General features: G+C 54.9%; 1 protein-coding gene and 1 long non-coding RNA gene across 4 annotated transcripts in view; both read right to left on the bottom strand.

Moving 5' to 3' along the window:
- The window catches only part of LOC308462422, an 87,917-nt gene that overhangs the window by 56,529 nt on the left and 16,350 nt on the right, over positions 1-15,038 (bottom strand). The gene's annotated exons all lie outside the window — the stretch shown is intronic.
- Positions 4,756-15,038, bottom strand: part of ZBTB4 (zinc finger and BTB domain containing 4) — a 32,247-nt gene continuing 21,964 nt past the window's right edge. For all 3 annotated transcript variants that reach the window (XM_080979627.1, XM_080979629.1, XM_080979628.1), the window contains exon 3: positions 4,756-13,324. In XM_080979627.1, the coding sequence (XP_080835753.1) occupies positions 9,593-13,309 (3,717 nt within the window). In that variant the 5' untranslated portion in view covers positions 13,310-13,324 and the 3' untranslated portion in view covers positions 4,756-9,592. The remainder of the gene's footprint in view (positions 13,325-15,038) is intronic.

The raw sequence follows: 15,038 nt of genomic DNA, 5'->3' as shown, positions 1-15,038 counted from the left end.
CACATCACATCCAGGTGTGCTCCTGCATCTTCCATCCCGGTTCCAAAAATCGCCACCTGGACCCGTCTTCTCCGTGCGCCAGTCTCCCCGGACCACGGCGTTTCTTTCCCTTTGTTCTAAATTGTTTTATTTGAACAGACGATAGGAGAGGTAAGCCTTGTCTAAGCTTCGAAGCGAAGAGGGAAGGGAGCTTTGGCCAAACCAGAAACAAGGCCTCTCTCTCTCTCTCCTCTTGCAAGCCAAAGAGCTCCTTTGCAAAGATGCGCTTTGCAAGAAGCTCGTTTGGAGAGACGTCGGTGGCGCGATAAAACGCCGCAAGGCCCACAACTGCAGTCTTATTATGGCAAGCAGCTGCATCGCAACAAAAGTGAAAGATGCTCCATTTAAGGCAAACCTCAAACCGCGCCCCATATGGGACGCGGGTGGCGCTGTGGGTTGAACCACAGAGCCTAAGGCTTGCCGATCAGAAGGTCGGCGGTTCGAATCCCCGCGACGGGGTGAGCTCCCGTTGCTCGGTCCCTGCTCCTGCCAACCTAGCAGTTCGAAAGCACGTCAAAGTGTAAGTAGATAAATAGGTACCACTCTGGCGGGAAGGTAAACGGCGTTTCCATGCGCTGCTCTGCTTCACCAGAAGCGGCTTAGTCATGCTGGCCACATGACCCGGAAGCTGTACGCCGGCTCCCTCGGCCAGTAAAGCGAGATGAGCGCCGCAACCCCAGAGTCATCCACGACTGGACCTAATGGTCAGGGGTCCATTTACCCTTACCTTTTACACCCCATGCATGTAGCCCAACCCCTTAAACGCAGGAATCTTTTCCTTGGTGTAAAACTCAAACCCACAACTCTGAGACTAAAATTCTCACGCTCTACCAACTGAGTTATCACCCTCCTGCATATTGCGAGGGGAGGAGTCACAGATCCCTCTCGTCTCCCATACGGTTTGGGGGCGAGTGCGAGACCCTAAGAACCCCATTCAGAGGGAAATGGAGGGTACCCCCATTAGGATTAGGCCACGGATAAATCTGCGCTCAGGGCGGAAGAGCCAGCTGCACATATATAAGATGAGGGACACCTGGCTTGCCAGTTTATATATGTGAAAAGGATCTAGACCATGGGTAGGCAAACTAAGGCCCGGGGGCCGGATCTGGCCCAATCGCCTTCTCAATCCGGCCCGCGGACGGTCCGGGAATCCGTGTGTTTTTACATGAGTAGAATGTGTGCTTTTATCTAAAATGCATCTCTGGGTGATTTGTGGGGCATAAGAATTCGTTTGTTGTTGTTTTTTTTTCAAAATGTAGTCCGGCCCCCCACAAGGTCTGAGGGACAGTGGACCGGCCCCCTGCTGAAAACGTTTGCTGACCCCTGATCTAGGGGTCTGAGTGGACCACAAGCTCAACGTGAGCCAACAGTGTGATGCAGTGGCAGAAAAAGCCAACGCTATTCTAGGCTGCGTCAGCAGAAATATAGTGTCCAACTCAAGGGAGGTAACGGGACTGCTCCGTTCCGCCTTGGTCAGACCACACTGGGAATACCGTGTCCCGTTCTGCAAACCACAATTTAAGGATGTTGACAAGCTGAAAGGTGTGCCAAGGAAGGCGAACAAGACGGTCAAGGGTCTGGAAACCAAGCCTGATGAGGAACGGTTGAAGGAGCTGGGTGAGTTTAGCCTAGAAAGGAGAAGATCTGACAGCCATCTTCAAATAGCTGAAGCACTGTCCCATAGAAGAGGGGGCAAGCTTGTTTTCTCCCGCTCTGGAGGGTAGGACTCGAACCCGTGGCTTCAAGTTACAAGGAAGGAGATTGCGACGAGACATTCGGAAGAACTTTCTGGCAGTAAGAGGTGTTTGACAGTGAGACATTCTCCCTTGGGAGGTGATGGGGGCCTCCCATCAGCTTCAGCCGGTAGCCCAGCGGCACCCCTATCGGGACAGGAATAGCCTAACTACTGTTGTCTATGCTCTGGCAACCTCTAGGCTCGATTAAAGGTAAAGGTAAAGGGACCCCTGACCATTAGCTCATCTCGCTTTACTGGCCGAGGGAGCCGGCGTACAGCTTCCGGGTCATGTGGCCAGCAGGACTAAGCCGCTTCTGGCGAACCAGAGCAGCGCACGGAAGCGCCGTTTACCTTCCCGCCGGAGCGGTACCTATTTATCTACTTGCACTTCATGCTTTCGAACTGCTGGCAGGAACAGGGACCGAGCAACGGGAGCTCACCCCGTCGCGGGGATTCGAACCGCCGACCTTCTGATCGGCAAGCCCTAGGCTCTGGTTTAACCCACAGCGGCTGCCTCTGAAGATGGTTCGGAAACTTCAGAATTCAGCGGCCAGGTTGCTCACCTGAGCAGACAGTTTGAGCATATTGCACCGATCCTGGTCTGACTGCACTGGCTACCAATTAGTTTCCGGGACCAGTTCAAAGTGCTGGTTTTGACCTATAAAGCCGTAAAGCAGGAGTAGGCAACCTAAGGCCCGGGGGCCGGATCTGGCCCAATTGCCTTCTCAATCCGGCCCGCAGTCTGGGAACCAGCGTGTTTTTACACGAGTAGAATGTGTGCTTTTATTTAAAACGCATCTCTGGGTTATTTGTGGGGTGTAGGAATTTGTTAATTCCCCCCCCCAAAAAAATATAACCTGGCCCACCACATGGTCTGAGGGACGGTGGACCAGCCCATGGCTGAAAAAGGCTGCTGACCCCTGCCTTAAACAGCTCAGGACTGCAATGCCTCAAGGACCGCCTCTTTCCATATGAACCAACCCCGACCCGGAGATCATCTCCTGAGGCCCTTCTTTGTGTGCCTCCTCCATGAGAGGCCCGGAGGGTGTCAACACCAGAACGGGGCCTTCTCTGTGGTGGCTCCCCATCTGTGGAATGCTCTCCCCAGGGAAGCTCGCCTGGTGCCTTCATTATACGTTATGCGCCAGGCAAAAACATTCTTCATCAACCAGGCCATTGGTCAATTAAACCACCGATGGCCTTTAAAACTGTTTGGGGGCAGCAGCTGCTGTTTTGTTTTGTTACGATGTTTTTCGTTTGTTTGTTTTGGTGCTTTTATACTGTAAACTGCCCTGTCATCCTCAGATGAAGGGTGGTATAGAAAAAATCTCTCTTATCTAAGGATGAGGAGTGTGGACCATTCAGGAATTTCTCCAGGATCGGGTTAGGGATTAGGCAAGGCATAGATCCATCAACCGATTAGCTGTGTGAAGGCGCCAACATTATTCTTGTTGGCAGAGGGCAAATAACAAGTTTGGCAGAAGTTGGGACACTTGGCTATAATCATAGAAATGTAGAGATGGAAGAAGTCATCCAGTCCAGTCTGACGCAGGAACCGCAGCTAGAGGATCTCTGGCACAGGTGTGCAGTCCTGCACTCTGTACATGCCCAGAGGCACCTTGCTTCTCATTCAGAATCCTTCCAAAAGCGGTCAGATATTGCTTTCGCCTCCCTCTCCCCCTAACTTTTTTTGGATTCCCCTAGCGCTAAAGTACACATAGGGACAGACCCTTGCCCTGTATGGCCAGGCTGTGCCCCCACCCCCCCAAACTCTAGGGAGATATATTTGACAGAGGGGCCGGTGTGGGGGTCACCTCTGGGCCAGCAACCCCACGCCTTCCTTGCTTTCTCAGCAAGGTGAATCGGTCATCATCCGCAGAGGTAAAAGGCTATGTTTGTCTACTTGCTGGTTGCAACAGAAGCAAAGGATTAAGTGTCAGTGGGGCAAAGATCTAGGGCAGGATTGGTCCTCCAGCAAGCCAGGAACCAATCTTAAAACCAGGGGCTGGAGGGAGCAGGTTTACGGCACAAAAGGAGGGTGGTTTCCCCACACACACACAGAGGCCCCAAAATCTGATTTATTTTTTTCTGGGCAGAGACAGGTTGGTGGCGGAGTGGGGGGAACTTGCTGAAGTCCACCCACCCCACAGCTGGTTCCCCCCCCCCACAAGGCCAAACAAACACCCCCAAGGTGGGTCAGCCTGAAATCCAGAAAAGATATTAGCTGCTTAACAGGATTGCTATTTCCCAAAAGGTTAAAATCCCAGCAGGAAAAAAGCAACAACGCAGGCTTTCATCTTTCCATTTTCTCTCCTCTGAATTACAGAAGCGAAGGGTTGGGAGAAGGGACCCCCGAGGGCCATGGAGTTGGTTTGGATGACCCTCAGGGGTCCCTAGGGGCCAAACCTACAATTCTGATTCTATATACTCTTCTCAAACAGGCCAAGAACAACTCTGAAGAATAAGGCCCCCCCCAAAAAAAATCCTGCTATTTTTAGCAGCACACCCAGGCAGCGGAGGCCACCCCACACTCCCAAGGCAACAGGAGGCAATGTAACTGTGGCAGTATGTGTTAGTGGTTAGAGCAGGCTTCCTCAACCTCGGCCCTCCAGATGTTTGGAGACTACAATCCCCATCATCCCTGACCACTGGTGCTGCTAGCTAGGGATCATGGGAGTTGTAGGCCGAAAACATCTGGAGGGCCGAGGCTGAGGAAGCGTGGGTTAGTGTGTCAGGCTACACGGACCTGGGAGAGCCGGGTTCGAATTCTATCCCCCGTGGAGGCAGGGTTGTTGTGTTGGGGATTCAAGGAGAATCATGTATGTCCCAGATTGAGCTCCTAAGAGACAGAAAAAGGTGGAATATTTACATATTGTTAGCCGCAACCACCAATTGGGAGGTAACAAAAGACTAAATGTGACCCCCGTTTTCACAAAGCTGGAATACGTGGTGGGCGCTCGCCGCTGCTGCTTTCTTAACAGTTTCTCGTGGAGCGTATAATTGTCTTTTTATTTTGAAGAAGTTATTTGAGTTACACACAGATGCAGAGAGATAAATACAGTATTTTTTTTTTTTTTTTTGTCTAACGGACTCTTCACACTTTGAACACTTGGAACAGAGACCAGGAGAAAGCGGCAAAAAATAATAATATTATTATTATTTCATCCTCGTCATTTAACGTTTTTGTACGGATCCGGCCACCCCGCCACCCGCCCGCGTACTGTATTTATTTGTTGTTGTTTTTAAACCCTTGGTATCGTTCCCCCCCCCCTCTCCTTTTTTAAAACGGTTTCAGCAAATCTTCTAAAGTGCCATAAAACTACCTAGAGGTGCTTCTAAAAAGTAACAAAAAATTAAAAACCAAAAAGAGAGAGAAAGAGAGACAAGTTTACATTCAGTAGCAAACGGTCAACAATCACCGAGAGCCCCCCCAGTGGCGAAAAAGTGCAAAAGATCAGAGAGACGGACAGCTATGTACACGTTAGTGACCGCCCTTCTGCCCCCCACCAAGACTGCCCCACGTGCCCTCCCCACCCTGGTGGTCCGGAGTGCAACCCCCCCCAAAAAATAACTTTGGTGATCTCTCTATCTCCCCATTCTCAACCCTGACCGGCCTCTTTCAACGCATCTGCTGCGAGGTGCGCAGGGGTCCTCGCTGGCGACACTGGATCACGACCAGAATCGTGCCCCACTGCCAAACCGTGGGGCAAATCCCTCGGCGCAGCCTCTTTCTGCTTAGCCGCCCGGCTTGACCTTTCAACCTTTGCAGGCCGAAAAAACCACCCCAGGCCTGCTGACCGGTTGCCATCCTAGGGATGGGTCAGAGCGGCGGGGTGGGGGGTCCTGTACCCCAACAGCCCCATAGCGGAAGGGGGGGGAGTTACACAGGGGGCCTGGAGGGCCGGGTGCGAGCGCAAGGGGCCTGCCCTTTCAAGGAATCGACTCCAGGTCTCCGGAATAATGCGTCTTTTATGATGCTGGAGGAATTTGCGAGCGTGATGCGGGGTGGGGTTGTGGGAGGAGAGGAAGAGTCAGGAAGTCGCCCCCCCCCAAACAAACACGCACCCCCCTCGCCCCAAGCAGTGCCTTCTTATCGGTGGCGCAGCAGCGGCAGACGAGAAGGAGGAATGTGCATTTTTTTTGCTGCATTGCAGGTGAGCCGCAGTAGGGATGTTGCGGCCAGGTGGAATGCATGGGGAGGCTCGCTAAAGTGCTGGAGGCGATGAGGGGGGGGGTTAGAGGAGACTCTGCGTTGTGATGGGGGGGGGGAGAAGGAGGCGTTATCGGCTCTGCTTGGACAAAAACGGGGGTGGGTTTTTTGGGGGGGGGGAGAGAGAAGAGAAATCTGCAAGGCCGTGTTTCCGCTCTGCTGCTGCAGAGAGAAGACTGTGGTTTCCTTTTGCAGACCTCGGTTTGCTGCAAACAGAAATTGGGGGGGGGGGCAGCTTTGCTGCAGTGCGTGGGGAGGGGGGGAAGGCGAGAGAGGCGGCTCGTAGCACATTCCCTGCACTGGAGCAATTGGTGAAATTTTGCACGCCGCAATTCTCTCTCTCCCTCCTGTCCCCCCTCGGAGTCTCCAAACGGGGGGGGGGGGGGCGAGAGGCACCACCAGCTCCCGCCCCCCCCAAGCAAAAGCTTTCTTTGGAAGCCCTTCTGATCCTTGCCCCCCCCCCTTGTTCAAGCGCCAGTCTCCGAACAGGCCTGGCAAGGCCCACAGAAGATGGAGATGCCTTGGTTCCACTGGGGGGGGGGGAGACGGGAAAATTCAACAGGCGGCCTTTGGGGGCAATGAAGGAAGCGTTTTGCATCCCTTAAAATATTAAGGGAAGTCTAGAGAGGGTTTTTTAACACTTAAAGCTGAGAATGGAGGCTAGCGGAGGCAGGGTGGGTTAAGGTACCCCCCTCCCCAAAAACGACCTCCCTTGGCCAGAACTTTCTAGTTTCCGGAAGGAGGTTGCGGAGGCAAAAATACGCAGCGAAGGCTGCAAGTTTCGGGGGTGGGGGGAAAGCTGAAGCTCATTTTAGCAGTAAGGGGGTGGTCAGGAGTGATTTCGATTCCAGAAAGGAATTGAATGTCCCTTTCTTTGCAGAAAACTCCACTCCTGGGTTAACGTTCTCCATTTCTGCAAGCTTATCGAAAGCGCAGAACTGTCGCAGGTACCCAAAGGTCATCCATTCCAACCCCATACAACGCAGGAATCTCAGTTATCTTATATTTTGGAGGAGGGCGGAAGCTATTTTGCTCCTATTGTTCAACAGGAACCTTTGGAAGTCCGAAAGCTCATCACACCCAGAAATTTAGCAGCAGGACCCTGCTATCGTCTGGAGTTCTGCGTTTTCCCCAACCTAGGGCTTTTCAGATATTTTGAATCACAAAAACCTGGAGGGGACCGGCCCATTTTTTGAAAGGTGCGCTAAAACATCTGGCATGCATAACTCCCCTTGTCCTAAGCCTTTTGGCAAAACTTTGCCCCTCCCTTTAAAAATCTTCGATATCGAAAACCTCCACATATTATTTCTTCAAAATCCTTCTGCTTGCTTTTTAAAGTTCATGCCGTTTTCCCTAGAAAGGCGAGTTTTCTTTCGCCACCCCCTACTAATTAGGGGTTGTTGTGTTTTTGTTTTCAAAGGAAAAAACAAAATCCCCACTGTTTTGGTCCTTTTGTAAGCCAAAAAAATATCCACAAATTTAAATTTGTTCTGCTTTTTCATCTTGGAAGTAGGCAGAACGCATTACCCCCAGGCTTAGAAAACACCTAAGGCTTTTTAAAATAATGGGGCGATTGCCATCCCTAACCCCACCCTGCCCATATTCTCTAATCTAAAATAATAATAATAATAAACCCACTCCCCCCAAAATATGCAGAGTGGCCTTCTGGAAAGCAGCACTCAGTTCTCCCTAAATCCTAAAAAACATTCCATTACTTATTTATTTGGGTTTGTAGCAAGAGAAGGGAAGGGGGGGGGAGAAGAACAGCATTTTGATCGCCTTCCTGGAGAGGAAGGGAACATTTCCATATCTTAAAACCGTTTTGAAGACTTGCCCAGCTGCCTTATGGACAGGGCTAAAAAAAAAGGGAGTTTTTTTTCCTGATGCAAATGTAAACCTAAGTGGTCCAGAATGCTCATTGGCATGACAAATGCCTGTGCCCCTTTTAATCCTCAGGAGGCTCAAAGCTCGCTTAAGCCGCAGCTGGAAAATGCTTTCTTGCACTAGGACTAGTTTATTTATTTATTGAGAGAGAAAGAGAGAGAGAGGGGTTTGGGTTTTTAATTCCTGGACTGTGAAATGTAACTCAACTGCCCTATTGCTGAGTTTAGGTGGTGTGTGTGTTTTGGGGGGGGGGTAAATCCCAGTATGGAAGAAGTGGGAGGGAATGTGTGTTACTGGGAGGGTGGGGTTATGTGCTGTGCTGTTGTTTTTTGCAAAGGCGGCAGAAGTGGGATGAGTTTGGCGGAAATTAAAATCACAGTACACAGTGCAATCCGGTCTGGTTGCCCACCCCACTCCGGCTGAAAGGGCACCCCCCCCCAAAGAGAGAGAGAGAGAGAGAGAGAGAGAGAGAGAGAGAGAGAGAAGGGCATGCTACCAGGATGGCAGCAAACTTGGCAGCCCCCACTCCTGCAAAGTGTGTCCATATGTGATGCAAAGCTGCTGTTGCTCTTTTGTGGCTGTTGCAAAAACCCTGGAAGACCAGATCCTACAGAACCGTCCTCTCCCCTCCTCACCATCTCAACAGGACACCCTGCCCTCCTCCTCCTCCTCCTCCCCCCACCCCACCCCTTCCTTCTCCTCCTCCTCCATCCAGCTGAAAGGAAAATGTGATTCATCCCCTTCAAGCTGCAAAACAAAAAAAACGAACAGGGAGAAATAACGCAGCTGCCAAAAGCAGAGGTTAGAGATCCGAGGCGCTGGGCCGGAGGAGGGGGGGCCAGAGGGCACACAAACCCCAAAAAAGGGGGGAGAGGGGGGAGACAGTTCTGTGGAATGAGACCTTTTTCCCCTTGGCAGGGGGGAAAATGGCGATTTGGGGAAGGAAGAGACCTGGAAGGCAAGAGATAAAAGGGGCATCGGCTGGTGGGAGGAGCTGAAAAAGAGCTCCGCCCCCAAAGCAGAGGCTCCTCCTCCCAGCTGGAAAAGAGCTCCGCCCCCAAAGCAGAGGCTCCTCCTCCCAGCCGGAAAAGAGCTCCGCCCCCAAAGCAGAGGCTCCTCCTCCCAGCCGTCCCTTCCCAGGCAGGGGTAACAGGGAGAGCCAAGACGGGGAGGGGGGAGCAGGATTGGGGGGGGGGGAGATGACGACGAAGATTTGCTTGTGCAAGTTCACTCTGGTAATATATATACGGAGCAAGAAGACATTCATATGGGGGTGTGGTTGGGAGAAGGGGGGGGGAGAGGGGTTACCCTGTACCTATTTTCGCTGCTACGTCTTTTTTTTGTCTGTTTGTTAAAAAAAAAAAAGTCTTATCTACGATGTGCCCCACTCGACAAAACACGGGGATGTGAAGTTGTGGGTCAGGGGGCTGCGCTATGCATCCCCTCAACGCCATCAATGCTCACCTCTGGTTTCCATAGCTCTGTCTCTCTCTCTGCCACAGCGCTGCCACTGCAATCTGCCCCCACCCCTCCACCCCGAACATCCCTTCTCGGGGAGGAGGGGGCCGACTTCCACAACCCCAGAGCGCCCCAAACCCTCCACTGGCTGGGCAGGAGCTGGTGTCCAAAGCCACGAGAGGGTGCCATCTTGGGAGAGGCGGAAATGGCGGCGCCCCTCGACTCCAGCTGACCCCCTCCGCCCCAACCTCCCTTGGTCCTCCCCCTCAGAGAAGGCTCCCTTTCTTCAGCCTCTCTGGGGTGGGCAGCTCCCCTCTGCCCTCGTGGGCGGCGCCAGCCCCCATCGCCATGGCCACGCTGGAGGCCGCAGCGGCAGAGCCGTCGTGGACCTCGCCGCGACACGGGTTCACCGAGTAGCTGAAGACGCCGGGGAGGAACGGCAGCGGCTGCCCCTTCTCGTCCGGGACGACCATGTTCAGCGCCACCGGGAGGGTGAAGTTGTAGGGGTAGGCCGCCAGCAGTTGGTGGCCGTACATCAGAGGGTAGGGGTCTGGGTAGAAGCAGACTTTGCCGCCGTCTGTGCCGTCGCCGCCGCCCGCCTTGCCCACGCCGCTGAACTGGATGGCGCTGGGGTAGGCAAGGAACGAGGGCGGCTTGTCCTCCAGGTCCTTCCGGGTCCGACAGCTGCCCGGCACCAGCAAGGGCAGCGGGTACTCCTGGACAGGGTATCGCTCCTCCTCCAGCTCGGGCGCCAAGGCCTCTTTCAGAGCGAGACCCGTGTGTGAGATGACGGGGTCCTGCAGGGAGTGTGGTAATCTTGGCGGGAGTTCAGCAAGGCTGGTGGCCGCCTCCAGAACGGGCGGGTGGGCGCTGAGCTCCTCCGGAAACGGAGACTTGTTGCCCTCTGCCAGGGGCACGGCCTCCTCTTCCGGCACCGGGGTGCAGCGTCCGTAAGGCTGCATGTCCACCGCCACGGGCCCCTCCTCCTCCTCCTCAGGGACCTCTTGCGGGCACAAGGGCGCTTCGCCGCTGGAGGACGACACCTGCATCTCCTGCATGGTCTCCTCTTTGACGACGGGCGCCGGCACGACAGCCACGGGAGGAGCCTCCGCCGCCTTCTTGGAGTAGGTGATGACGGTGGTGAGGGCCGGCAAGGGCGGTGGCTCGGGCGGCTCACCCTCGTGGCGCTTCATGTGGCGGCTGAGGGCCGCAGCCGTCTTGCACACCTTGGTGCAGCGGGCGCAGGTGAACTTGACCAGGGGCTTGCGGCCGACGCGGTGGGCCTGCGAGGGCGCCAGGGGCGGGTTGTCCTTGGCGAGGCGCCCGTGCACTCGCTCGTGCTTCCTCAGTTTCTTGAGCGCGGAGAACAGCTTGCCACAGGCGCCGCACTCGTGCTTCCACTCGGAGCCGCGCCCTGCTTTGGGTGGCTGGCTTGGCCCCTCAATTTCGGAGGCGGCCCCGCGGCCAGCGGACACTTCCGGCGGCACCGACTCACTGGTCCCCACATCCTCCTCCTCCTCTTCTTCCTCCTCCTCTTCTTCCTCCCCGGCCTTCTCCGTCCTTTTCATCCAGCGCAGAGAGCGCAGCTTGCGGTGCCACCGGGACTTTTTCATCTTGGGCAGCGTGTTGGCACCGGCGCCGGCCTTCCGCTTGGGCTTGTAGCTGTAGTAGGGCCGCCACAGCTGGTCTTCTGCATCGCCCCTGTCGCTCTCCTCCTCACCGCTCTCGTTGGCATACCCCCTGCCGGCATGCTTGCTGTGAGGAGCTTCCGGCGCCGCCTCCTTCCTGCTGCTCTGCTCCCTGCCGAAATCGAAGCGCTTGCCCCCGACGCGGCCGCCCTTGTCCAGCATGAGGTCCGTCTCAGAGATCCGCCGCTTGACAATGGCTTCCTCGCCAATGCGCACCGTGATCTGGCAGAGCGGCGCGGCGCGGCTTTCGGAGGCGGCCCCGACGTACGCCGGCTTTGCCATGTACGTCATAGTCCGCCCGGACCGCGGCCCCCTGGCCCTGGACTCCCCACTCTCTTCCAGAGTCTGCCCCTCTGCCTTCTGCGACTGGATGTACTCCTTCAACACTTGCTTCTTGATAGGCCTGGCTGTGGCGGAAGATGGCACCTGTGTCGGGGGCAGAGGCCCTGCGTCCGAAGACTTGCTGTTGTAGGTGATCACCGAGGGCGTCTGTGACAACACCGACGTGCTGTGGACGATGACCGAGGAGGCGGGCCGCCCGTAGGCGATGACGGAGGCGGCCTCTGCGCTCTGGGGCCCCGGCCTCTTGTCCGAAGGAGCGTTCTCGCCCGCGGCTGGGAGCGCGGGGATCTCCGGTCCCGCCGCAGTTTCCTGTGGCCGTGGAAAGCGTTCTGGCTCGGGCATCTCCAGGGAGCCGCCGTTGGCAGTGAAGACGGAAGCAATGTCGCCGTTGCCCAGCGAGGAGACCAGGTTGCCGTCCAAGGAGTCCCCGTCGCCCAGCGCCATGGGGATGGGCTGAGCCGGGAGAAGGAGGTTGTCAGGCACCAGGCCTTGGCTGTAGGTCTTGTAGGGCCTCTTTTGGGAGCGCATGGGCAGGAGGCGGTAGAGTTTGAGGGCATTGAGCTTGGGCTTGTAGCCTCCGTTGGGCGTCTTCTCGGAAGAAATCAGGCCGGGGCTGATCCCGTGGAAGGCTTTCTGGTGGGTCTTCAGGTTGTAGTAGGTGACGAAGGTCTCCCAGCAGAAGATGCACTGGTAGCGGCGCTCGCCTGTGTGCCACACCTCGTGCTTGGTGCGGTACTCGGCCAGAGCAAAGACTTTGTCGCAGTAGCGGCAGGGGTACTTCCTCCGCCAGGAGTGGACGTTGGAGTGGCGCTTGAGACTCGAGAGCGTCATGTATGAGCGCTCGCAGACGGTGCAGAAGTAGATGATGTGCCCGTCGACCACTTTGACAAAGTGGTCTTGGTCCGAGATGTAGTCCATGCGCTGCAGCCCGCGGTGGCGGAACAGCACGCTCTTCTTGGAAGACAGCGGCGGAGGCGGCTTGGGAGGCAGCCCGGGACTGGGCAGCGCCTCGCCTGCGGGGACACCCTCCTCGGCTTTCTCCATCTCCTTGCACAAGACCTCGTGTGTCTGGAGCCGCTTGATGTGGATGAAGCTCTTGCCGCAGTGCCGGCAGGAGAGAGAACGGCGCGTCCGGTGCAGTTTCATGTGCAGGCTGAGCGCCGACGACGTGGTGAAGGAGCGGCTGCAGCTCCCGCAGCAGAAGGAGCTGGCGGCCGGGTAGGAAGCTCCAGACGGGGGCGAGCGAGAGGAAGCCGGCCCTTGGTGGTCCGCCTCGCCGTTGGCGGCCGAGGGGTTTCCGGGGGAATCGTCGTGGTCCCAGCTGACGCCTCCCTTCAGCACATAAGCCAGGTCTGGCTGGGGTGGCGGCACGGCGGCGACCGAGCTGAGGTTGTACAGGATCTTGGCGGTCTCTGTTTCAGGGTCGGGCTGGCCGTCGCTGGCCGGGCTGGAGGCTTTGGCCAAATCGTGGAAGCTGAGGGGGCTGGAAGGCTCGGCCGAGCGGGAAGGGCAGGTGAGGTCAATCGGCGAACTGCACGGCCTGGAAGAGGCCCCGCCCGAGTCGTCCATCTTGGTGCCCGCCAAGGGGTCGTCCAGGTCCTCGAGGCGGGAGATGCGGAGGCGGCGGCCGACGGCCCCGATCTCCTTGGCGGCGGCCGGGCTGGGCACGGAGAGCCGGGAGTTGTAGATGAAGTTGAGGACGTCGGAGAAGACTTCGGCTTGGACGTCGGGGAGCTCCAGGATCTGGCTGGGCTGCTGGCAGCTGGACTCCTCTGACAGCACCTCCTTGAAGTAGGGGCTGGAGGCTGCGAGGACGTTCTTGTGGGCCTTGAACTTGGTGTCTTCAGCAATGATGGTGATGTCGCAGAACTGGCCGCGGAGGCGCTGCTCGTTCAGCTGGACCAGGAGGGAGCTGGAGTGGCCAATGTCCGTGAGCTCCATTGCTGCAGCCATTCAGCTGCCTCAGACCTGCAAGAAAGAGAGAAAATGGGGTAGTAATGCCTGAAGTTCTCAGCAAAGAGGGGGAACATGCAGGCTTAGTTGCTGCTGCTGCTGTTATTGTTATATAATAATAATAATTCTTTATTATTTATACCCCTCCCATCCGGCTGCGTTTCCCCAGCCACTCTGGGCAGCTTCCAACAGAATATTAAAATACAACAGAATATTAATATACTGGGCCTTTGAGGCAGTTTAGGGCTTTCAAGGTCAGCACCAACACTTTGAATTGTGCTCGGAAACGTACTGGGAGCCAGTGTAGGTCTTTCAAGACCGGTGTTATGTGGTCCCGGCGGCCGCTCCCAGTCACCAGTCTAGCCGCCGCATTCTGGATTAATTGCAGTTTCTGGTTCACCTTCAAAGGTAGCCCCACGCAGAGCGCATTACAGCAGTCCAAGCGAGAGATAACCAGAGCCTGTACCACTCTGGCCAGACAGTCTGCGGGCAGGGAGGGTCTCATCCTGCGTACCAGATGGAGCTGGTAGACAGCCGTTGTTATTATTGTTATAATAATTCGATTTAGAGACTGCCTCTTTGAAACATGTGTTTATGAATGTCCGACACTTATGAATTGGGGTGGGGGGGATTTAAAGTTGTCGTATGATAGGCCAGTCAACTCAGTTAGTTGGCATGTGGTGCTGGTAACACCAATTCCCATATGGGCCACCTGCATATTATTCCTGCACTGCCGGGGGTTGGACTAGATGACCCCAGGATCCCTTCCAACTCTATGATGATTCTATGACTATGTATAATTACGATTACAGTGGTACCTCGGGTTACATACGCTTCAGGTTACATACGCTTCAGGTTACATACTCCGCTAACCTAGAAATAGTGCTTCAGGTTAAGAACTTTGCTTCAGGATGAGAACAGAAATCGTGCTCCGGCGGCACGGCGGCAGCAGGAGGCCCCATTGGCTAAAGTGGTGCTTCAGGTTAAGAACAGTTTCAGGTTAAGAACGGACCTGCGGAACGAATTAAGTTCTTAACCCGAGGTACTACTGTATTCTGTGTTTTTATATGTGTTGGAAGCCACCCTGAGCAGCTGGCACAACCCAGCCAGATAGGTTGGGAATAAGTAGTAAAATTATTATTATTAATTTATTATCCTGAAAAACATACCAGTTATAGGGGGCTCTGACAACTGCTCCACGTAGTCAAAAGACTGGTATTGATTCATTGGAAAGATGCTACTATTGGCCCCCTTGATCTATACATAATTAATTAATTTTATAATGAATGATTTTTTAGTGTTGTTTGTGCTGTACTTTTGTACTGTTTTATTGTTGTTAGCCGCCCTGAGCCCGGCTTCGGCTGGGGAGGGCGGGATATAAATAAAATTTATTATTATTATTATTACATAGACAACAGGACAACACCTCATTGAATGGATTGCTTTCAGACGCAGATTGTGTCTGAATAATGATTCAGTAGAAGAAGAAGAAGAAGAAGAAGAAGAAGAGGAGGAGTTTGGATTTAATATCCCGCCTTTCACTCCCCTTCAGGAGTCTCAAAGCTGCTAACATTCTCCTTTCCCTTCCTGCCCCACAACAAACACTCTGTGGGGTGAGTGGGGCTGAGAGACTTCCAAGAAGTGTGACTGGCCCAAGGTCACCCAGCAGCTGCAGGTGGAGGAGCGGGGAATCGAACCCGGTTCCCCAGATTACGAGACTACCGCTCTT

This window comes from Podarcis pityusensis (assembly GCF_964106645.2).
Source record: "Podarcis pityusensis genome assembly, chromosome: 13".
NCBI classification, from domain to species: domain Eukaryota; kingdom Metazoa; phylum Chordata; class Lepidosauria; order Squamata; family Lacertidae; genus Podarcis; species Podarcis pityusensis.
Note: the sequence above shows the minus strand (reverse complement) of the source record. Positions and strands in the feature narration are given on the sequence as shown.